Here is a 24,658-nt window from a genome sequence, read left to right on the forward strand (position 1 = left end):
GGTATGTCACCTTACAGAAATTACTAAATTTCTCTAACTTTTAATTATAACATCTGAAAAATATGGATAATATGGGTCCTTTCAAATAAGGTGGTTGTGAGAATTGCCGCTGGGAACAGAACAGTTAAGCATAATAGCTACCGGCCGGGCACAGTCGCTCACGCCTGTAATCCCAGCAGTTGGGAGGCCGAGGCAGGTGGATTGCCGTAGGTCAGGAATTCAAACCAGCCTCGTAAAATCCCATCTCTACCAAAAATACAAAAATTAACTGGATGTGGTGGTGGGTGCCTGTAATCCCAGCTACTCGGGAGGCTGAGGCAGGAGAATCACTTGAACCCAGAAAAAGGAGGCTGCAATGAGCCGCGATCACGCCATTGCACTCCAGCCTGGACAACATTTTCTAGCTACCCTTGCAGACAGATATGACCTAATAACTGAGTTCAGGCCAAGAAAATATATGTAGAAATATTATCTACAACTCCAGGAGCTATCCCTTAAGAAAAAAGACATACTCTCCTCTCCATCCATTTTTCTCCTAACTGCTGGATAGAAAGTAGATGTGACAGCTTGGAGGTAATCAGCCATCCTGGACCAAAAGCAGAACTTGGAAATGGAGGATATGCATAGCTAAACAAAAATATAAAAGGATCTTAGGTTCCTAACACTTTACCATTCCAGGACTGCTTATCCAAACTTTTAAGTGAGAGAGAAATAAATCTGTCTTGTTAAGCTACTGTTGTTGTATACTTTCAGGACCTTGAAGTTAAGCCTCATCCTACTGAATACTAATGTAAGTATAAAAGTCGGCACCCTACCTGTACACCTTCATTACAATGTTCAGATGTGAGGATAAGTCCTGGCAAGTTACTAGGAAGGTCCAAACGTCTGAAATACCAAACGAGGTTCCAGAAAATGATTGGATGTTGATTGATGAAGGAAGATGTATGAATCACCTGATCACCTTCATTTTCTAGCAAAGATTCAAGTTCTTTACGGAGTACTAGAGGACTCAAGTAGGGCACAGAAACAGGGGGAGGATTGGGTCTTTTTCCTAAAGGATCCTTAAAAAAAATAAAAAAAGAAATTAATATTATCTGTTTAAATCTGTATGCTCAAGAGCACTTCTCAATGAGATAATGCCTCTCTATCCTTTTTAAATCAGTTATTTTAGGACCATTGCTACATGCAAGAGAATATGCTAATGAATGAAAACCTAAAAAAGAAAATACTTAAATACTGTTAAGTTAAATCATTACAAAAGAAAATTAATCAACAGACTCTCTAAAACATGTTCTCTATCACACTGAGAGCAATGGCCTGAATGTATTAGGTTTTTTTCAATTTTTATAAGAAATATTTGCATTTCAGATGCTTTATAGTAATGTATGTGTGTAAAAACTGTGTGACATTATCTTCCTCCTACAACTCTAAACTGATGGGGCAATCTTTTGCATTAATATTCTTTGTTGACTTAACTCACTTTTACAACTGATTGCAACAAAAACCGAAGGAATTAAAGAAATAGCATTTTTATAATTCAAATAAAATAAGAAATGAAAAAAGACCCAACCTAGACTTTGTGAGTTATGCATATTATAATCAGGATAAAATGTTTAAGACTCTGTCATTAACAGTGAGTCCCCCTGGTGCCTAGACTGTGGTCTCCAAAACCATTTCCCTCCAAAGGGACCCACAGTTTCTTAGAGAAACAGCTGATTCTAGGTCTGGGTAAGAAAGTATAGAACATAAGCATAAAACATCTTGTCATATAAGAAAGCAAGAAAGCTTTTTAAAAATTACAAAAATGCTACTAGAGTTGTGTCAAAAGGACTAATGAGCTAACTTGTAGAGGCTTCTAGCTGACCAAAGAGAATAATATAAGCATGAACAACGATAAAAACAGCAATAGATATAAAGATAAATGTTTAAGGCATGGTAGTGTGTGCCTGTGGTTCCAGTTATTAGGGAGGCTGAAGCAGGAGGATCACTTGAGCTCAGGAGTTTAGGAATAGCCTGGGCAACAAAGCGAGATCCCCATCTCTAAAAATTAATTACTTAATTAAACATAAATGTTGAAATCAATGAGCTCATAATGATACCCTATTCCCCCAAATTAATTGATGACCTTGGAGAATGACGGACTCAACTCGCTATTTTGAAAACTCTAAATAAAAGGAAAAAATCAAGCATTTAACCTGCCTTTCCACTATAACTTTTATCTTTTGAAAATCTAACAGAGACGTAGGGAAATTTCTGTTTATGTATTCCTTATTATAAGGAAGAAATGACAGAATGAGACCATTATCATTTTATAGCTCCTTATCTAGGCATTAAGGCATTAATAGCTACTAATGTTTATGTCTCCTGCTGGGAGGAACATACCACCACTGATGAAATCGTCTTACAAAAATAAACAAGCAAATGAACACTAACACAAAAACCCCAAATCTGATCAAGGTTCTGGACACAAATTCCAACTTTTATCATTGCAATCAGCAAAATCTGGATTATGGAAAACTGTACTCTAAACAGTTTTATCAACAAATAAATTGCAAGAGGAAAAGAGTCTACAGATTCAAAAAGACTAAAAACCATATCAACCAAGTGCAATACACTGACTTTATTTGATCCTGATTCCTCAAACTACAACCCACACATACACAAGCACACATATGCATTTGACATTTTTGAGACAATCAGAAATTTGAACAGACTAAATAACTTGATACTATTATTTGGGTTTTTTTTTTTTTTGTATGATAAAAGCAGTGTGATTATATTTTTCTAAAGTCCTCATCATTCAGGGATATATACTGAAATATTTACTAACAGAATATGTGATGTTTGAAATTTGCTTCAAAATAATCTCAAAAAAAGAGAGAACTGAATGAGAATATACATAAAAGAAGAACGCCATAAACTGAAAATAAATGAAGCTAGATGATGGGGGACTCATTATACTGTTTCTTTTTGTACATATTTGAAATTCTCCACAATAAAAAGTTATTTGTTTATGGAAAAACTCTATCACTTTTCATGTAATTAAAATAAGTCCACTACAGAAGAATTTATAATGTTCTACTATATACTTAGGTGTGTATGCAGTATAATTACAATGTTGTTGTTGTTACATACCACAACTTCCTGCAGACTATTTGGAAGACTAACTGTTGAGATGCCATGAAACGGTCGCTGGGTAAAGTCAATATTCTGCAATGGGCCTCCAACACTGTGACTTCGAGTCAAAGACACATTTCGCTTTGATAAACTATTAGGCACAGATGAAATTTTCATAGTTTGGACATCTCCACTGGCTCTCTTTATTTCATCACTTAAAAATAAATATAGAAGAAATGCTATGTTCATGTTGAAAAACAGTCTAAATCTGTAGAGCTAGAGTATTTTCTACAATGGACCTTGAGTCTACTAAATATATCTAAGAAGAATCAGCACCACCTTGTAAGAATTGCATTTCCTTCAAGCATTTTTGTAAAACTGGTCAGAAAAACAGGATGGAGTAGATGGTTCTGGTGAGGGGTGGGAAGATGACATATTGCAGATATACAGGTATTATTTTAAAAAGACAAAGTACCCATTCAGCTGTTTTACTCAAATATTATTTCATCTTTATTAAACAAAATTACCTAGAAGTATGCTATATGCAAATAAGTACAATAAAGTCACTGACAAGTATTTAATCTCTACTAGGCCACGATCCACCAGACCCAGTCATATTTACTTTTTTATTTTTAGAGCTTAGCATAATATTTAGCATACAATAGAGTCTCAATAAATGTTTGATTCAATTAGTATTTAAGGGCCAAGGGTACATTTCACAGAAAGAGAACATTTCGCCTCTGGAAACTGGCAATGACTATATTAAAGGGGAAATATTTTATAAAACAGTAAAAGACAACTGTAAAATATTAAACTTAGTTCAAAAATGGTTTATCATCAGATTCATTCATTAGCTCGTTAAACACTATGTGGTAATAATAAGTTAAGATGTACTCTGAAATGCCAGAACTTATGCCTATATGAGTCAGGTTGTCTTTAGAGACAGAATTTTTACAAGGGTACCCCATTTATTACTACATAAAGAGGTCTCTGTACCCTTTGATACCTTGGTTCAACTGCAGAGCCTGTTTCTTCAGTTATGATCTGGTTATGTTTTGGGAAGTCCATAAAGTTGATCAAGTCAGGTTCTGCTAAACTGGATACAGGTTTGTGCTCCAAGGATTCATTTGCCAATGGAATGCTTCCACTTTGTAAACTGTCACCAGAGGTACTTGGTTTCAGGAAAAAGCTACATAAGGAAAAGGGGGGAGAAAAGAGCCTTTAAAAATCCTCAAGTTTTCTAAAATTCTATCACATTTAGAATCATTTTATTGCTAAAGCAGTCATTAATAAAATTATATATAATCCAGAAGGAAAACACTGCCTATTTCCAATACACCACACACTCTCTCTCTCTCTCTCTCACACGCACATTCCTGCTCTCATTTTCTCTTCCCCTCCTATCCTAAACTTTTCAAATACAAGGTTGGAAATGGTCCAATAAATGATATTCCAATTTTTGAGAACCACTAAAGAAAACTGTGAAGGAAGAGGGAAAGCAATATATTTCATTAATTTCCTGAGTTAAAAAAAAAATAATAAAGAGCTGCAGTAGCAGCATTTTAAGATATATTAACCTATAATTACTTATAATGTCTTTTATCACTTATAAATCTCCATCCTGTTTCTAGTCATTTCTTCTCTGTTCATTGTTTTATTTACATCTTATCTCTCTCCTTCTCTCTTTGGGTGGGACTCGAGGAGGGAAGGGCCTTGCAAGGAATATTTAGAGAATTTTCTGAGGTAATGGTAATGTTTTCTAAGGGTTTAATTTGCACAAATGCATGCATTTATTCTTCAAATGGTATGTTTAAGATTTGTACATTTTGCTGTACATCAATTTATCTCAAAATAAAAAAACTGTCAATAAATACTGAACTCTAGTTAATGATATGCATATCAAAGTCTTTGGGGAAGAAATGTATTAATATCTCTATCTTACCTTCAAATGAATAAAAATTTAAGATAGATTGGTGGAGAGACAGATAGGTGATAGACTAAGTATAGTAAAGTGTAAATTGAAGGACGCAGGGGTAGATATTGCGTGCTCATTGAAAAAAAACCTTTAAAATTTGTTGTAAGCTTGAAATTTTCTATAACAACATATTCAGGGGACAGACTTAATAATGCTCCTTTATACCCAATTTGAAAAATATAAAATAAAATGCTTGTCACGATAGCTTAAAAACACAATTAACTCAAAAAGTATAGGACTTATGGAGAATAATTTAAACCTGTGTTAAAGGACATAAAAGAAGATCTGAAAAAAAATACAGAGATATAGCAGGCTCACAGATAAGATAATAATAACAGAAAAGTCAATTTTCCCCACATTAATCTATAAATCTCAAAGAAAACTCTAGTTGGATGTTTTTTGAGGACCTCAAACTTATTCTAAGAATTCACAGGAAAGAGCAAGCATACAAAAAATAATAACAATACAACCAAGAGTGGGAACTCACCCTACTAACCAGAGATACAACACAAGGACCAAGTGATGAAAACAACATGGCATTAAGAAAAACAGCAAGAAAATGCAGAACCAAGTGAGGTATACATGGGAACTGAAATATGATAAAGGTGACACCACATATCAGTGAGCAAAGGATAGGTTATTTAGTGGATAATATTGGGATAACTGGATTGTTACATGGGGGAAAAATAAAAGCTGGATCTCTACCATCATATATAAAAAGTAGAATAAAGATATATTAAAGACCTAAACATCAAAAGTAAAATATAAGCAAAAATGTTCAAGGATAAAAATTTCAGGTCCTAGGGACAGGGAACAACTTTAAAAACAAGATTCCAAAAGCACAAATTGCAAGGTAAAAAATTAATGGATGATATCAAAATTAATGCTTTCAAGTAATTAATATCAATAATATTCAAGTCAGATCAACAAGAAAAAGAAAGATCAATAGAAAAATAGGCAATGAACGGCCAGGCACGGTGGCTGACGCCTGTAATCCCGGCACTTTGGGAGACCAAGGTGGGCGGATCACAAGGTCATGGGATCGAGACCATCCTGGCTAACATGGTGAAACCCTGTCTCTACCAAAAATACAAAAAAATTAGCCGGGCGTGGTGGTGGGTGCCTGTAGTCCCAGCTACTTGGGAGGCTGAGGCAGGAGGATGGCATGAACCTGGGAGGTGGAGCTTGCAGTGAGCCGAGATCGCGCCACTGTACTCCAGCCTGGGTGACAGAGCAAGACTCCATCTCAAAAAAAAAAACCAAACAGCCAAAAAAGAAAAAAAAAAATAGGCAATGAACATAAGCAACCAATTCATAGAAAATGCTAGAGCAGGCCAGGTGCAGTGGCTTACGCCTGTAATCCCAGCACTTTGGGAGGCCAAGGTGGGTGGATCATCTGAGATCAGGAGTTCAAGACCAGCCTGGCTAACATGGCGAAACCCCATCTCTACAAAAATTACAAAAATTAGCTGGGCATGGTGGTGGGCACTCCCAGCTACTCGGGAGGCTAAGGCAGGAGAATCGCTTCAACCTGGGAGGCAGACGTTGTAGGCCAAGATCATGCCATTGGACTCCAGCCTGGGCGACAAGAGTGAAACTCTGTCTCAAAAAAAAAAAAAAAAAAAAAAGGCTACAATAACAAGTAATAAAGAGACACTCAAATTTGTCAGTATCAAGAGAAATTCAAACGATGCCAAAATTTAAAAAGTGATAATACCAAATGCTGGTAAGGCTATACAGAAATGAGAATTCTTGGGTACTACTTGTGGGAGTGCAGCCGTCTAGGAAGCAATGTTTTGTGTTTACTAAAATCATGTATGAAAATGATCTTACTCCAAGGATTATTGTTTTCTTAGAGAAACTACTTCACAAGTCCAAAAGGGGACATGTATTTTGCAGTGCACTGCATTACTACCGTGGTGTTTGTAGTAACAGAGAACTGAAAGTAACTGAAGTACCCAACACTAGAATAATGGATAAGTAGAAAGATACATTAACTTCCTGTAGAAGAAAAGGAATAAACTAGATGTACATATAGTAACCCAGATTTAAAATTGAGTAATAAAAAGAAATAAATTTAGATATATATCACACTTAGCAGAGTCAGTGTCTTTGTAGAATAAGGGAATGAGGGTGGGAATGAGGAAAGGAGGATAAACACGAGAGGGCCCTTGCACAGTCCAAAGATGATAGTGTATCTGGAATTAAAGAGTATGATTTGACTTAGCTCCACCCTTGAAGCTAAAAGAAAAAACAGAGAAGAAACACCTCTACAATTAAATGGTGTGATTTCAGCTCACTGCAACCTTTGCCTCCTGGGTTCAAACCATTTTCCTACCTCAGCCTCCTGGTTGCTGGGACTACAGGCATGTGCCATGGTGTTGGGCTAACCTTTTTTGTATTTTTTTGTAGAGATGGGGTTTTGCCATGTTGCCCAGGCTGGTTTCGAACTCCTGACCTCAAGTGATCTGCCTGCCTCGGCCTCCCAAAGTACTGGGATTACAGGCATGAGCCATCATGCCCAGCCTAAATGTTTTTTTTGTTTTTTCTGAGACAGAGTCTCGCTCTGTCACCCAGACTGGAGTGCAGTGGTGCAATCTCAGCTCACTGCAACCTCCACCTCCCAGGTTCAAGCAATTCTCCTGCCTCAGCCTCCCGGGTGCCTGGGACTACAGGCGCACGCCGCCACACCTGGCTAATCTTTTGTATTTTAGTAGAGACGGGGTTTCACTGTGTTGCCCAGGCTGGTCTCGAACTCCTGAGCTCAGGCAATCCACCTGCCTGGGCCTCCCAAAGTGCTAGGATTAAGATGTGAGCCACCACACCTGGCAATGTATTTTTTTTAAAGCAGCTAAAGGCAGGAAATAAAAAGTTCAATTTGTTCCATAAAATGAATGGAATATTAAGTATAATTCCCTAGGTCAGCACAGAGTTACCAAACTCTCAATTATTTAATGTATAATTATAGATCAGCTAGTCTCGTATCTATTGCCTAGAATTTGGTCATTTCACTGCACAGAATACTACTAGGAAGTGCAAGTGACAAGAGAAGAGTTGAAGCCTTTTTTTCCCCTTTGTTTCTTCTAAAATATATACTCACTGCAGCTTCAAACTCCTGGGCTCACGCGATCCTCCTGTGTCAGCCTTCCTAAGTAACTGCTACCACAGGTGCACACTACCATGCCCAGCTAATTTAAAAAAATCTTTTGTAGAGACAGGGTCTTGCTATGTTGCCCAGGCTGGTCTTGAACTCCTGACCTCAAGCAATCCTCCCACCTGGGCCTCGCAAAGTGTTGAGATTACAGCATGAGCCACGGAGCCCGGCTGATAATCCTACTTTAAATAAAATGGAAAAGTAGACTCCCACATTACTAGTATTTGCTACTCAAATACTGAAGGTGAAGGACAGACAGGAAGGCAGACCTGGAGCATACCAGGAATATTTCACTCTTCTCCCAGAAGTCATGTGTTTTGAGGGTACTTACTTCTTGAGAGAGCTTTTATAAGACTAACCTTGCAGAACCTCTCAAATCTTTGAATTCTATATTGAGAAGAGGCAAGAAGTTGCTTTTACAGAATGGACAAGCTGTATTCAAATTTGAGTCATCTGCTGTCCATCCAGCCATAATTTCTTCATCATAAACTAAAGCTCCACAAGCTCTACACTGTGAACAACTGGACATCAAAACCTAAAAACAGAAAAATGCAGACACTGAGAACTTTTAATAAAAATTAATCTTAACAGGAATTCTCTTGAGATAATGGGATTTTATTTATTATACTGATCAAATTTGGAATTATTAATAACAGTTCTTTTATTTCACAGGTAAACTACCAGTTCAATGTCTTACTTACATAAGACATCAAGCAAATTCAACAAAATGACTTATTTTATTATACTGTCCACAAGGGTATCATAGAATCCTGTTAAATGCCATTCTGAAATAAAAATATGCTTACAGCTACTTTATCATGAACTGAATATAGAACTTTTACCTCCATTGCACAATTCTGATAGATGCTAGACATGCTGGTATTTTGAGAAGAACCATGATCTGATTTTTCAAAGTCTTGCCCTTTCATGCCTCTTGGAAATGGAACTTCACCTACAAAGGAATAAACATCGTAATACCTTATGTAAGGAATGTCCTTGTTTTTTGAAAATGCATGCCAAAGTATTTAGGGGGGACATAGAATAAAGTCTGCAACTGTTTTTCAAGTGGCTCAGTATAAAAATGTATGCATACATAGAAAGAGATAAAGTTAACAATAGTTAATTAAATCTAGGTGGAAAATACATGATTGTTCATTATACGATTCTTTCAACTTTCAGGACATTTGAAATTTTTTTTTTCTTTTTTTTTTTTTTAGATGGAGTCTCGCTCTGTTGCCCAGGCTAGAGTGCAGTGGTACAATCTCGGCTCACTGCAACCTCCGCCTCCCGGGTTCAAGTGATTCTCCTGCCTCCGCCTCCCAAGTAGCTGGGATTACAGGCGCACGCTGCCACGCCTGGCTAATTTTTTTTGTATTTTAGTAGAGACGGTTTCACTGTGTTGCCCAGGCTGGTCTCGAACTCCTGAGCTCAGGCAATCCACCCGCCTCGCCTCCCGAAGTGCTAGGATTACAGGCATGAGCCACTGTGTCCGGTTTGGACATTTTAAATTTTTACAGTAAAAAGTCAGAGAAAAAGAACCGAATTATAATTTTAAAAAGTAACATGGAGTAAGAAACTTCAATGACACATCCTAGTGATTCTCCAACTCTGGTATACATCGGATTCACCCAGAGAACTGCTTAAAAATACACATTCCCAAGGTCCCATCTCACAAATTCAGTCTCAGAAGTTTTAGCGTTAGGCTTGGACATTTGCATTTATTTTGAAACAAATTTCCCAGATTATTCTGATGCATGCCAAAGTTTGAGAACTAATGATATAATCCGTGAATATATACAACTAAAAACAAAGGCAGTAGGTGACCACAATAGTTATAAATCATACAAGATCAGAATAGATCATAAGGCGGCTAGTATTAAAAATCTCTCAATCATTTCAACAAATGGGGCTTATTGAGCGGGGAGTTACAGGCATCTAAATTAAAATAAGCAAAGACAGGCCGGGCACTGTGGCTCACGCTTGTAATCCCAGCACTTTGGGAGGCCGAGGCAGGCAGATTGCTTGAGCCCAGGAGTTCGAGACCAGCCTGGGCAACATGACAAAACCCCGTCTCTTAAATTAAAAAAAAAAAGCAAAAACTATTATAAAGCAAATGAAGAAAGGATAATCCTTCCCCATACCTGTTGGATAATGCAGTTTTCCTACATCTCCACTACTGCTGCTACTGCCAAGACTTGTGTTGCTCTGGGTAAGTTCACTGGGGACCAACCCTGAGATACTTGTGTTAGGCGATATATTCTCCCCCAAAATATGGTCTTCTAGGCCAGCTGGGAAGCTGTAGTCTCTATTAGTTTCTTCCTTTAATTGAAAAAAAAAAATTCCACATACATAAATAATACCTTCTCCAGTGGGATTATACCCACTCTACCCTTTTCAAAATTAAACTCTATAATCCTTAAACAAATCATCATCCCCATACTTTTCAAAACCATGAAATCTCCTCACTATTACTTCACTTCCACACTCTAAGACATTCAAGCCATAAGCAACAATACTTTAAGAAAGATCGTGGTGTGCCTCAGGTGTATGTGGGAGGTCTGGGTGTCTCTCAATATTGAATCTTATAAAATAACAGAATTCTAGGGAGCTCACTGTCTCCAATGGAATCAGGAATCCCAGTACAAGTAGAGTAGGGGTTTTTGAATCAGACAGCCAGATTGTGACCTTGTTCTCCACCATTTATTAGATATGTAACCTTACAGAAATTACGAAACTTCTTTAACTTTTAATTATGTAATCTGAAAATATGGATAATATGAGTTGTTTCAAATAAAGCTGCTGTGATAATTTCAGCTGGGAATCTGAATGTTCAGAATAACAAATATCAATATTAGAGCCAAGAAACATGAATAAAGTTTCAAACACTGTAGTTCTTAACTACATAAGTGATTGTTGAAGCTTTAGGTAGAAAACATTTCAACGATCAGGTTTTTTTGCTTTAAAAATGAAAGATTTGTGTCTTCCTTGTTATAAAACCATGTTACATGATTTTTAAAAATTAAATACAGATAAGCAAAACAAGGAATGAAAAATGCTTATGATATCAACAGTCAGAGAATATAATCAAAATCTTGATATATATCTTTCTAGTCATTTAAAACATACATATAAAATCATATAATAAATCTTTACAAATTAGAATATTGTTTTTCACCTGTACTTCTTATGTAATTATTTTAATGTCATTAAATTTTCTTCTAATTATTTAAACACCTGTGAACTAATCTGTTTTACTGATATACTATTATGTATTTACTAACTCCCCTGTTGCTTAAACATTCAAAATGCTTCAATCTTATATAAATTACATTGGTAAATTCCTCTATTTTTACATATACCTCTAATTAATTCCTTAAACTCGGGATGAAAGTTAAAAACATTTTATAGACTTTTCATTCATTCCTTCATTTGTAAATATTTATTAGGTATCTCCTATTTGCCTTTTGCCAGGTACTGCTTACTGGTGCCAAGGATGTAACAATGAAAAGACAAGACAAGATCCACAGTGACTTGGAATTTACAGTGTCACATATTCCAAGTCCATATATCCCTGTGTAATGTACTTCTGTTTTTAACAGATAATTTTTGGGGAGGCAAGGGAGAAAGGGTCTCTATCACCCAGGCTGGAGTGCAGTGGTGTGATCTCGGCTCACTGCAACCGCTGCCTCCTGGGCTCAAGCTATCCTCCCACCTCACCTTCTGGAGTAGCTGAGACTACAGGTACATGACATCACGCCCAGCTAGTTTTTGTATTTTTTTGTATAGATGGGGTTTCACCATGTTGCCCACGCTAGGCTCAAACTCCTGGGCTCAAGCAAATGCCCACTTCGACCTCTGAAAGTGCTGGGATTACAGGCATGAGTCCTCATAACCAACCTCAATAAAATTTCAAAAATAAAACAAAGGCCGGGTGCAGTGGCTCATGGCTGTAATCCCAGCACTTTGGGAGACCTAGGAACACTTGAGCCCAGGAGTCCAAGACCAGCTTGGGCAACATAGCAAGAGCCTATCTCTACAAAAAATAAAATATTAGCAGTCATGGTGGGGCACGCCTGGAGTCCTAGCAATCAGGAGGCTGAGGCAGGAGGATTGCTTGAGCCCAGGGGGTCAAGGCTACAGTGAGCCATCCCTGTGCCACTGTATTCCAGCTTGGGTAACAGAGCAAGTGCCTGTCTCAAAAAATAAAATAAAATGATACACTTTTTTTTTCTTTTTTATCATAATGCCAGATTAAGACAGTTTGGAAGCTATTTTATTTCGCCTTCCCTTGACTGACCTCGTAAGCTCTTTAAATACAAAATAGTTAATTTATACTGTTCAATACTATACTTTTAATTCAATTATTATTTTGTCTATAAAGTATTCCTTCAAATGGTATAAAAGTCTTATACGTCTAATTTCTTTTCCCACGTCTCCAATTCCAATTTAGACCTTTTACGATCTGAAATTGATTATATTACCTTGAAAGTACATGATGCTTTAAGCTTCCAAGCCATTTCACATTATTCTTTCAGATATACTCTTCTGACACTCTTCTTACAGCTTTAACCTCAAACGTCAAATTTATCCTTCAAATCCTAAATTAGGTATCACCTGCTTTGCTTTTTTTCTGGATAGCCCCCAACCTGAACCTCTTTTCATATATTGCTCTTTGGTATCTTCTCCTGAGATATTGCTTCTAAGGTAAGAGCATGGACTCTAGAGCCAATCTCTCTGACTTCAAATCATAGTTCTACTATTCCCTAGTTGTATCATCTTGAGAAGCTAATTAGCCTCTCTGAGTTTCAAATATCACCTACAAAATCAGGATAACAACAGTACCACCCTCATGGGGTTGCTGTGAAAATTAAACAAATACCTATGTTTGTATATATTCATATATAAAACCAGACATATAGCTTATAACAGTACCTAGGACATACTGTTAAATAACGAGAGCAAACATTATACATATCTGCCTTATCTACTAAAGTACTCAAATACTATACAATTTCATACAAGGTGAAATTTCAATTTTTTTCTGTAAAACAAGCAAAACTTACCCACTTTTGTTTTTACCAAAAGATCTAATGATTAACTCTATGTATAACTTTTTTTAAAGACAATTATTTTTGCCACGTGGTATGAAATCCATGGATTAAGCTGCAGCTTGACTTCATATGTATTAAGGAGATTACATAGGTAAAAATTATTTTAAAAGTGAATGCTACACAAATATAACATGGCATTTTTATTAACTTCAAACACTAATCATTAGAGCTTTCAAAGAAATAAATAATGTTTTAGTTTAGACTAGTGTATGGAATTATAAAATGGTCCCAATATTCTATTTCTACATTATTAACTTCCTTACATATATGGTTCAAGTTACTTCAAGAAAGAAACCAAATATGCATAATTTTTAAATATGAAAACCAAAGTTACCAGAACTGTCTTAATAATCCTTCACATATTTTTAAAAAGATATACAAACATTCCATATCAGATAGACTACACAAAATAGACTACAGATAGACTATTCTATATTAGATAGACTATGCAAAATATAAAAACCAAAGTTACCAGAAATCAGCCAGGCATGGTGGCTCATGCCTGTAATCCCAGCACTTTGGGAGGCTGATGCAGTTGGATCACCTGAGGTCAGGAGTTCAAGACCAGCCTGGCCAACATGGTGAAACCTCATCTCTACTAAAAATACAAAAATTAGCCGGGCATGGTGGCACACCCCTATAGACCCAGCTACTCAGGCAAGAGAATCGCTCAAACCCGGGAGGCAGAGGTTGCAGACAGCCAAGATCATGCCAATGCACTCCAGCCTGGGCACAGAAATCTCTTAACAAGAATACATATATTTCTAGAAAGATACTATAAACACTCCAATAGCAGACAGACTACACACATAAAGCTTTCTTACCTCATCATCTGAGTAGCTGTAGGCAGACGCAACAGCTACCCACATCTTACTGGCCACTGTCGCTGCTTGTTTCATACCAGATTTCAGGACATCTATCTTGGGCCCTGAGAGTATATTATCCAGCTTTAGCCCTGACAAAGAATTTACTACAGAACCCAACGAGCCATGTGGCGAAGAACGCACCAGTGCTGACAAAGAAGTTGAACGTTCTTTATGAGTTCGAGAGGGGGTTTGCTGCTTGAAACGCCCAGTAAAAGTTTTAGACCTGGACACTGCAGGTGAGCTCTTTTCACTTTCAGGATTTTCCTGTGCTGGTGAACCATGATCTAAAGGTAGGCTTGATCTCCTCTCTAGAGCAGGAATAAATGCAGTAGTCATGCCAGACTCTCTGTTTTCCTCTCTGTGTAATTCCATACTAGAAGATTTACTACCTAGGGGACTTTTTAGGTTCATATAGCTTTCTATTTCATCAGCCAGATTACGTGCAATAACTGGAGAAAACAACTTATCTTCAGAATCAGGAGTTTTTCCTCCTGTACATTCAGTGGCTAAAAGAGACAAAGGATCTAGTCCAGTTTCAACATCTTCCCTCTCAACCACCTTAGCAATACCATATAAACTACTTCTCTTATTCCTCAGATCTTTGGATACTGTTTTCAAGTCTCTGGACTGATTACTGTTACTATCACTTAGTAGACTCTCATATGTATCTACTGTTGCAGTAGTTTTAGGTACATCATCAACCACAGGCTCAAGGAGTTCTTGGCTTTCCTCAAGCATCTCTGGCACCGGAGATGATCTGTGCTCAGGATTCCAAGTGCTTTCAGACATACAAGTCCTACTATCAGGTAGGTGACAGCTAACATTCTCAAAGCTATGGGTTCTTGCAATATGAAGTAGAGAAGTCTTAGGACATGTCAATGCTGCTGTTAGAATCTTGGCATCTGCTCCCATCATGATAGCCATTTCACTTGAATTCGAATCCAAACTACTCTTCTTAAGCAACATTCCTGCTCGACTTTCAGAACTAAAACTACAACTCCTCTCAGGAAAATGCTTTTGTCTTTTTTCTCCTCTATCACCATTCTTCTTGAGATTAGTAGCTTCGCCAAAGACTGCATCTTCAACTGGATCTTGAGTAGAAAACAGCACATTTGATATACTACCTAAAAGGGAAAGTAAAATATTAACAATGAACCTATTTTCCAAGTTAACTTTTATTAAAATGTTTATTGTTTTCCTGATCATGAATGTGACATATACTCAGAATAAAAGATCCAGAAAATTTAGAGGCCATGAAGAAAGTATAAAAAAAAGTGCACTGGAAAAGCTATTTAAAACTTGCCTCCCAGGGGCATTTTAATGTATAACCTGTCTTTCATCCTATATTTATATAAACACCCATTTAAAAAAACAAATCATGCAACATATGATAGATGGATATACCTGTGTTCTTCACTAAAATACAGAAAAAGAAAGAGTCTCTTCCATCTTAGTTTTGTATCCAATTCAACAAATACTTGCCAGTAATCTACTCTGCAAAAAGCAAATTTGTAATCTTATAGGAATTGTATATTTGCTATACTCAAAGTCTTACTGCTGTAAAGTAAAATAATCCAGAATGGAATGCTTAGCACTGGCAAATTCTAAGAAGGCTGATAAAATCTGAGTGGTTAAAAAATTATTCAGATATATCCATTTCTTCAACAAATACTAAACGTCTACTAGTAGCCACTATATGAGGTGCTAGGAATACAAAGGCAAATAAAACAGACATAATCCCAGCCTTCACAGAAGTCAGTCTTATTTGATCAGGTAGAGAAAAAATATGCTAATGGCCATAGCAGCTTCCCCCAGCTTTGGAAAAAGAAAGCAGTCTTTTACTCTTGGCTACCATGCAATTTGTTTCACTCCAAGACCAAAAGCTATTATTTCCTATTTGAATCATTATTAGAACTTAAGTCTACCTGTTATGGACTGAATGTTTGTGTCCCCCAAAATCCACATGCTAAAATCCTAACCCTCAGTGTGACCGTATTAGGAGGCAGGGCCTTTGAAAGATAATTTGATCATGAAAGTGGAACCCTGATGAATGGGATTAGAGCCCTTAAAGGAGAGCTCTCTCCTTCTCTGCTGTATGAGGATACAATAAGTTAGCACTCTGCAACCTGGAAGAGGGCCCTCTGCAGAACTCACCATGCTAACACCCTAACCCTGGACTTTCCAGCCCCTAGAACTATAAGAAATAAATTTCTTTCTTTTCTTTCTTTCTTTTATTTTTTTTTAAGTTAGGGTTATGCCGGGCATGGTGGCTCACACCTGTAATCCCAGCACTTTGGGAGGCTGAGGCAGGCGGATCACCTGAGCTCAGGAGCTCGAGACCAGCCTGGGCAACATGGAGAAACCCTGTCTCCGCAAAAAAATACAAAAATTAGCCAGATGTGGTGGCATTCACCTGTAGTCCCAGCTACTTGGGGGTCTGAGGCGGGAGAATCCTCCATTGCCTGAGCCCGGGAAGTTGAGGCTGCAGTGAGCCATGACTGTGCCACTACACTCCAGCCTAGGCGACAGAGTGAGAGTCTGTCTCAAAAACAAACAAACAAAGTTAGGGTCTTGCTCTGTCACCTAGGGTGGAGAGTACAGTGGTGCAATCATGGCTCACTACAGCCTCAATCTCCTGGCCTCAAGCGATCTTTCCCTCCAGCCTGCCAAATTGCTGGGATTACAGGCATGAGCCACTGAGCCCGGCAGAAATAAATTTCTGTTGTTTATAAGTCACCTAGTCTGTGGAATTGTATAGCAGCCTGAGTTATTCATATTTAGGATTCTCATTTGTGTTTTTCTTTTCCTTTGTTTTCTTTTTTATCCATTGCTTTTTACTGTAGTCACATCATTTGTTTTGTTAAAAAGCATAACAATATCTGGGTGCTTCAAGGAAAAAAGCTGTCTTAGATAAGATCTTTCTTTTAAACTTCAAGATTGATTTCAAGGTTCTTTTTAATCTTTCAAGTTAGTACTAATAATCATAATTATATCAATTAATCAGAATAAGCATTTAGAGATATTCTTTTAAGCCTTCATGGGAATTAAACTAACCTATTTTACAACTCAAAATATGTACCTGCTTTGAAAGCTGGTCCCAATATTTGAGAAACAAATCTTTGCAAATATTATTGGTTCTCATAATATTTCCAAGGAATTTAACGGCACATTTTATTCAATGTTTTTTAAAAAAAATTTGCTATACTGACAAAAGCCCCATTATCCTCGCCCTTCGTTCTTAATATGAAAATAAGTTAAAAGGGAAGGAAACACAACAGTCCACAGACGATGTCCAGTTCAATATTTTGAGAGGATTCTAAGCCTCTGACGAAGAAAACTCTTCCCTCTTTTTCCCCAGTATCTCTGCTATCAAGAGGTTAGGAAAATGGAATCTGCAATGAATATATCAATTATTTTCTCAAAAAATCTTTAGCCCCACCTCTTGAGCACTACCCAAACAAGTAATGAGTGAAACTCGGAGTCACAGTAAATACAAAGAGAAAAGACTTTAAGAACAAGGAGTACTTTTACATTGGTTTAAGAAGCTGAACAAATTAATTTCTGTAAAGTCATACAATAGATACATTTTCAGACAAGATAGTCAACTTTAGAAAAGTCAACTGCAGCCACCACTAATTAAGGGCAAAGGATGCAGGCCAATTTCATTGTCTTTTAAAATCATATACTTGGATATGTGCCGTAAGAGTCTTGGGAGGCCTATATATATAATGAAAGTAGAAAACTCAAATTCAAGGGAGTCATACACACAGAGTTATTTAGTACAAACGCTGAATCACAAATAAAAAATGGCTTGGGGTACCTATAACAATGGCCAAAATCAAAGACCCACTGGCATATCTGTGTAGAGGGGAAATGACGTGAATCTTTTTCTTCCATTTCCCTTCAGTGATAGGAATTAGCCTGCCACTCATAAGCCCTCTGGAATTTGATCACAGCACTGCCTGTTCATGATGCATACAGGAAGCCCTAAAAGTACACTTTCTCATTATCTATAATGAGAAAGAGTGGCCAAACGGTGGACAGGCACCACAACAGGAAAGGGTATTCCAAATAACAAACACACTAAATACTCCTTTTAAAAATCAAACACCTTTAAATAACAATATTTTCAATTTCTTTAGCCGATTTAGAGAATTCAAAAGCCCCTTCTGGCTCTTTAGCATGTTCATTACAATTGAGTCAAAAATTTAATGTCATTAAAGACACATAGGAGTCTATAAAAGTATATTTTAAATATTTAATAACCAAAATGTAAAGACTCACCAGTGCTACTTTTCCTGCTGTTGACATCAAATATACCAGACGGAACTTTCACAATACTGCTGCCCCATGCAGGAGGTTCAGTAGGACTGTGAGGCTCTGGACTAGGTTGTGAATGTTTTGCCGCAATAGCAGAGGCATCACACACCTCTGGAAAAAAATATTTGGATGTTATCATTCCTACTTTTGCCAATATTAAACAGAAACCATATATTGACTTTTAGATATTGTATGTATTTTTCTCCAACAGTCAGTGTGTCTATTTTACTTTAGACACAAAGTAAAATAGACTGTGTCTGGTTTACTTTATGCCATAAATGCTGTCAATATTAACTGAAATAAATGCTTTGTTTTAGCATTCAATAATCCTAACATAAATGTTCTTTAGTGAATCAATTAAGTCTCTGGCCTTCAGTTCTCCTTCTCATCACTTGGCAAATGGAGAGGGGCTTGTTTCTCCATAACTCTGGAGTATAAAATAAGTAACATTAAAGAAAGTACACTTTTGTGATAGAGAACAGGAAGAGTGTCTTATTCCATAAGCCAAAATACTCCTCCATGTTTTCATAAAATGATTACAACAAATTATCTCTACCTTAATGAGTCCTATAAAAACCGGGAAAAACCACATAGACTTTTTTTTTTTTTTTTTGAGATGGAGTCTTGCTCTTGTCGCCCAGGCTAGAGTGCAATGGCACAATATGGGCTAACTGCAACTTTCGCTTCCCAGGTTCAAGTGATTCTCCTGCCTCAGCCTCCCCAGTACCTGGGATTACAGAGGTGCTGCCACCATGCCTGGCTAATTTTTGTATTTTTAGTAGAGACGGGGTTTCGCCACGTTGGCCAGGCTGGTCTCGAACGCCTGACCACGTGATCCGCCCACCTCAGCCTCCCAAAGTGCTGGGATTACAGGCGTGAGCCACCACGCCCAGCCCACATGGACTATTTTTAACCTACCAATGAAAACTATGCACCTAGATATTTGAAGGACTGCTAGTGAAAGAGCCTTTTAGAATTAAAAAGGGCACTAAAATAGAAGTTTTGATAACTCAAAGTTTAGCCCTGGTTCTGTCAAAAGTAGCTATGTAAATTTGGCAAATACCTCAATGGGTCACACTTCCCTGCAAAATTAAGGGCTGACCTACAGAGTCTCTAAAGGTATCTTACAGCCAGGTGTGGTGGCTCACACCTGTAATCCCAGCACTTTGGGAGGCTGAGGCAGGAAGATCACTTGAGCTCAGTAGGTCAAGACTAGCCGGGGCAACATGGCGAGACCTTGTCTCTACAAAACATAAAAAAATTAGCTGGGTGTGGTGGCACGTGCCTGTGGTCCCAGCTGACAGGGGACGGAGGCAGGAGGATCATATGAGGCCAGGAGATAGGGCTGCAGTAATACATGTTCTCGCCACTGCACTCAGCCTGGGCGAGAGAGCAAGACCCTGCCTCAAAAAAAAAAAAAAAAAAAAAAAAAAGAAACAAAGTTCTCTTAAATTTTAAAACTTCAGAGACTACCAAAATCTACCTTATGTAACAGTACACAGCATCTTAGGAGCCAGACCTTACATTTGTGAAAATAATCATCAAAGCTATCAACTAAGATAAACTTTTAATTATTAATAATACAGGTATTATTCTAAGTAAAGTTCGTAAATATCAGTACTTAACCTTCTGTTTGCATTTTTGTTTTAGTTATCAATTCTCTTGCTGCCTGTTCTTCAGGCACATGAATTTCTGCATCATCCTTTATAAGTTCATCCTTAGACCCATATCCTTGGTCAGACTGACCACCTGTTAAAAAGAATGCAGACTTACATATAAATGTTTTCATATACTTATAATTCATATATAAAAATCAAAAGAAAATTCCACTGATCTACACAATTACGGTTAGACAAAAGGAAGACAAGAAAGCACACAAGGAACACAGAACATTTTAAAAATAATGATAAGCCGCAAAGAACAGTAGAAACAGGAACATCAAAGACTAAACACATTTGGAAGCACTACATCTTAATTTCTTCATCTGTAAATTAAAAAGATTTAGATAAGATGTTTGGAAGTCTCTTTTGGAGAGTGTCTACAGAATGCTAACTTCTCTGTAAGAATAAAACACACATATATCTGCTTACTTTTGCAAAAAGTAATGCAGGCAAAATAAACCAGAAAACAGTAAAGATGGTTACCTACCAGGGTTGGGGGGAAATAAGATACAATGAATAAAGAGGGAGAAAACTTCTCTGTGTATGGTTTATGGTATTGCTTTTATCTTTGGAGATAGAATACACTTCTGCATGTTAAAAGAAAAATAAAATCAGTAAGATAAAAGGGGTGCAACTGAATGCAAATGGAAACAAATGAAGCCAACTGTATTTCACATGAATAACATAATCACACTGAAAGGGCCAGGGGAGGACTAATCCAAGTAACTTTGAACACATTATTTTGAGTATCTACCCTAAGCCTGGGAGTAACAGTCAAATCCTGAACATCTTAGTAGGTTTGTTTTTGACAGAGAAATGGGTGTGACAATTCTGAAATTATTTTTTATGAACAGTACACATATTTTCTAGCTTAGGAAAAAAGTGTAGAAGCAGTAACACTATGGTAACACTGAGCCCAAATCTTGGCTTCTAAAATCTATTCCCCATGAAAAAAGAACCTGGGATCCCCGAAGAAATGGCTGATTCCAGAGCTCAGACAGAGAAGGTACAAGATTGAGCTAGAACATTTTGTTGTGCCAAAAAGGTAGTGCTCAGAAACATAATGGGAGAATATCTAAAGGACATAAAAACTAGCTTAAAAGAGCTCCCACTGGCCAACACGGGGATAATCTGAGGACCAAATAAGGACAGTAATGAATTATATTTCAATGAATAAAACAGGAGTCCATCAGTCCATACTGATAATAAATAAGAAAAAAATAGAGAATGGAGAATTATCTACGTACTAGAATATCATCTTCTAAATATGAAAACAGTGATAGAGTTGGCAAAATCACCACTTTGTAGCCATCATAGTAATGACTGGTTCAGCCAAGCATCATCAATGGATGCCAAATTTAAAAGAGAAAGTGTCATGAGAAAGGATATTAGCACATTGTCTCAGAGTGTCCTTTCAAAAATAGCTTATTATCTGAGAGGAAAAAAATATCATAATAACTATCCACAGAGAAACCAGACAATAAGTGAGACTAGGTGATCCAAATTAATATCACCGATGAAGGTCAGACTGTGTGTGCCTGTAGGACGTGACAACCTGAGAAGGAGTCAACATCATTTATGTAGCACACCCACGGATGCATAACCTAAACACTAGGAAATAACAGACAAACCTAAGTTAAGAAACATTCCACAAAATAATTAAAATGAATTCTTCAAAAGGGCCAAGGTCATAAAAGATTTTTTAAAGGCTAAAGAACTATGCCAGGTTAAGGAAGACTAAAGAAAGGGGGTTAAAGTACCACAAGGAACATTGGGATAACTGACAAACTTGGAATATAAACTATAAAGTGGTATATCAATGTTTTCCTGAATTTGGTAACCAAAGTGTGGTTATATATAAGAGAAAATGACACTGAAATAATAAAGAGGTAAAAGGGCAAGATGTATGTAACCTGCTCACATGACTTAGGAAAAAGAAATGGTATGTGCATGCATGCAGAATGAAAATAATAAAGGAAATGTGGCAAACTAAAAATGAGGGAATCTAGATAAAAGATATGAGAGTTTTCTGTATTATTCTTGCAACTTTTCTGTAAGTTTGAAGTTATTCAAATATTTTAAAAGTCTTTTTTGACTTTATAGTTCTATACTTTAAAATCAAAACTAAGATCAGGTACTAGAGAAAACAGTATAAAGATGTCAATAAAAGACACATAAAATAACATATTCAGTACCTCCATTTTCCATCACTTAATACACTGCCACTCAGACTCTGGGTTTGCCATACAACAAAAGAATTAAATGTCTTTAAATACTACTACTTAGAATGACTAACTTCAGTCACTTTTTTACTAGCTCCCTCAAAAAGTCTGGTAAAGCAATGTGGTGCCATGAAATGAACACTAGGCTGGGGCCTGGGTAAATTAAAACCAAACATGCCCCTAACAGCTAAGTGACTCTGTACCAGGTACCAAGTGGAAAGATTCCACGAGATAATCCTTAATGAAATGAGCAACTTAAGCACCTGGGCTGAAGACTCCAAAAGCATCAAATGGCATCGCCAGAAGTTCTACAGAGACACACCATCACTGCAAATTCCGTATGTGGCATTCGGTCATTTGAAATGCAGCTAAAATATATATAAGGGGGACCTGAAGGTTTGTGCCCAACTATTGAAGTCTTTATACCAATTACCCAGGATTACTAGGAGATGGGTATTTCCATTAAAGGAGTAAATTGCCTCTATAATGAGGTAAACTTAAAAATCTGAAGGAATAAGGGGAAAGGTGTTTATGTATTACTATTACTATTCCTGGTAAACGTTTTCATACAAAAAAATATATTTTTTTGCTTTTCATACATGAAGCCCATTTCTTCTACAAGTATCATGAAAAAATACTAGAGGAAATAAAATATGGTGGCTTTAAAATAAAAGTTTCATAAAAATTCTTATTTGTTAATATAATATACAAACATGATGGCAAACTGAGGAAGTTAATTACAAACAGGATTGTAACCTGTAGCTTTATGTTGACTTTCAAATTTACACATGCTCCTGTAATTATGTGAAGGTTGTTTTTAGCACAAGAATTCAGCAGATAAGTTTTGGAAAGCAATGGCCACACCACCTTAACAGCTGAAACAATTAATTATTCAATGCCTATAACACTATTTGTCACATTGATGCTACAAACCAACCTCAAAATAGGAATTTTAGCAAGGCATAATATATTTTCAAATAAGGTAACAAACATGCTTTGCAAACTGACCATAAAAAGTTAGCTGGATATTTTCAACAGAGTCTATATATGATTACATTTATCTGAAGGAGAAAAGGCAAGAAAATGAGAATTGTTTACCACTCATAACAAACTTAAAATACAATGAAAGGTCTTTCCCCCACCCTTGCATGTCAGCAAAATTTAACCTAATAAATGGGAAATTACCTGATGTGGTTAACATTCAAGGGTAGAATTAATGCACACGTGTATCCATAGCTTCACGTCATATAAGTCTGTCTGCACCCCACACCATGACAGCCAAGGACAAATGCAGCACCAAGAAACAGCACAGAGCAAAAAGCAAAGCAACAAAGAGCAGAGAAAAGGAAACTTCAGTCATTGAGACAAGTTCATCAGATGAAGCACAGGAATTAGACCCAGAATTCTTTTTAAAGGAAGGCTTGAGATATTAAAAACAACCACAACAAAAAAACAACACAAGAAGAAGGATATGCAACACACATATATCTGCACAACGTGCTACTTTAGTTACACTTATTTCTAACTTCAGAGGAGAGGGATTATTCCCATGGCTATGTACATAAAAGCAGCTTCAATAACTTCTCAGATCTTAAAAAATGTAACTTAAAGAGAATACTTTTTCTCATTGTGTGACTTCCTTCCTTCCCTCTTTAATATTCATACTCTTGAAGTTTTAAGATACATTTTCTATTTAATTTTTTAAAAAGATTTGCAAGTTGTGTCACTAATTTTCAAGTTCCTTAGCTCATGATTCCTAATTATAGCATACACTTTCACAAATTAATGATAAACAAATACAAAGAAGCATCATGCTACAGCACTGTGCACAGCACTCCCATACTAATTTTGTACTATAGGAAATAAACAGAAGTCATCTGCAGACTCGTATTGTTTCTCGTGTAAGCATACAGTACTTTTAAAGTAGTCATATCACACAAACTCAAGAATGGAAGAAGCTTTTTGAAAAAGGAAAGATTTAACATGAGAGTAAGTGAAGGGTTAGTAAAATCTGGATTTTAGTACCTGTGCTAGAGTGATTATCAATGGACTCAAGCCTGATTAAATCTCTGACGAAGACTGTGTGCTCCCCATTGTTAGCATCATTAGAACTATCCACACTACCGTGGCTCACCGTGTCCCCATCACTTCCACCTGTGACATTTTGAAGAGCTAAAGATAAGGACAATAGCAGTTCAATAACTCATGCATTGATAATCTCTTAAACTAAAC

The 24,658-nt window shown here is 36.9% G+C and overlaps 1 protein-coding gene across 14 annotated transcripts in view; it reads right to left on the bottom strand.

Annotated features, from left to right (window-relative positions):
• The window catches only part of DENND4C (DENN domain containing 4C), a 146,830-nt gene that overhangs the window by 12,870 nt on the left and 109,302 nt on the right, over positions 1–24,658 (bottom strand). For 9 of the 14 annotated variants that reach the window (XM_063788705.1, XM_054658738.2, XM_016960669.4 and 6 more), the window contains 10 exons: positions 24,452–24,598; positions 20,170–20,292; positions 18,508–18,654; positions 14,182–15,347; positions 10,388–10,565; positions 9,089–9,198; positions 8,606–8,781; positions 4,124–4,306; positions 3,136–3,331; positions 816–1,061 (listed from right to left, as the gene is read on the bottom strand). In XM_063788705.1, coding sequence (XP_063644775.1) covers positions 816–1,061; positions 3,136–3,331; positions 4,124–4,306; positions 8,606–8,781; positions 9,089–9,198; positions 10,388–10,565; positions 14,182–15,347; positions 18,508–18,654; positions 20,170–20,292; positions 24,452–24,598 — 2,672 coding nt within the window. Of the gene's footprint in view, positions 1–815; positions 1,062–3,135; positions 3,332–4,123; positions 4,307–8,577; positions 8,782–9,088; positions 9,199–10,387; positions 10,566–14,181; positions 15,348–18,507; positions 18,655–20,169; positions 20,293–24,451; positions 24,599–24,658 lie in introns of those variants that run through there. The other 5 variants (XM_054658739.2, XM_016960670.4, XM_054658736.2 and 2 more) reach the window with 3 other exon arrangements.

The sequence above is a fragment of the Pan troglodytes genome, chromosome 11 (assembly GCF_028858775.2).
Source record: "Pan troglodytes isolate AG18354 chromosome 11, NHGRI_mPanTro3-v2.0_pri, whole genome shotgun sequence".
Classification (NCBI taxonomy): Eukaryota; Metazoa; Chordata; class Mammalia; order Primates; family Hominidae; genus Pan; species Pan troglodytes.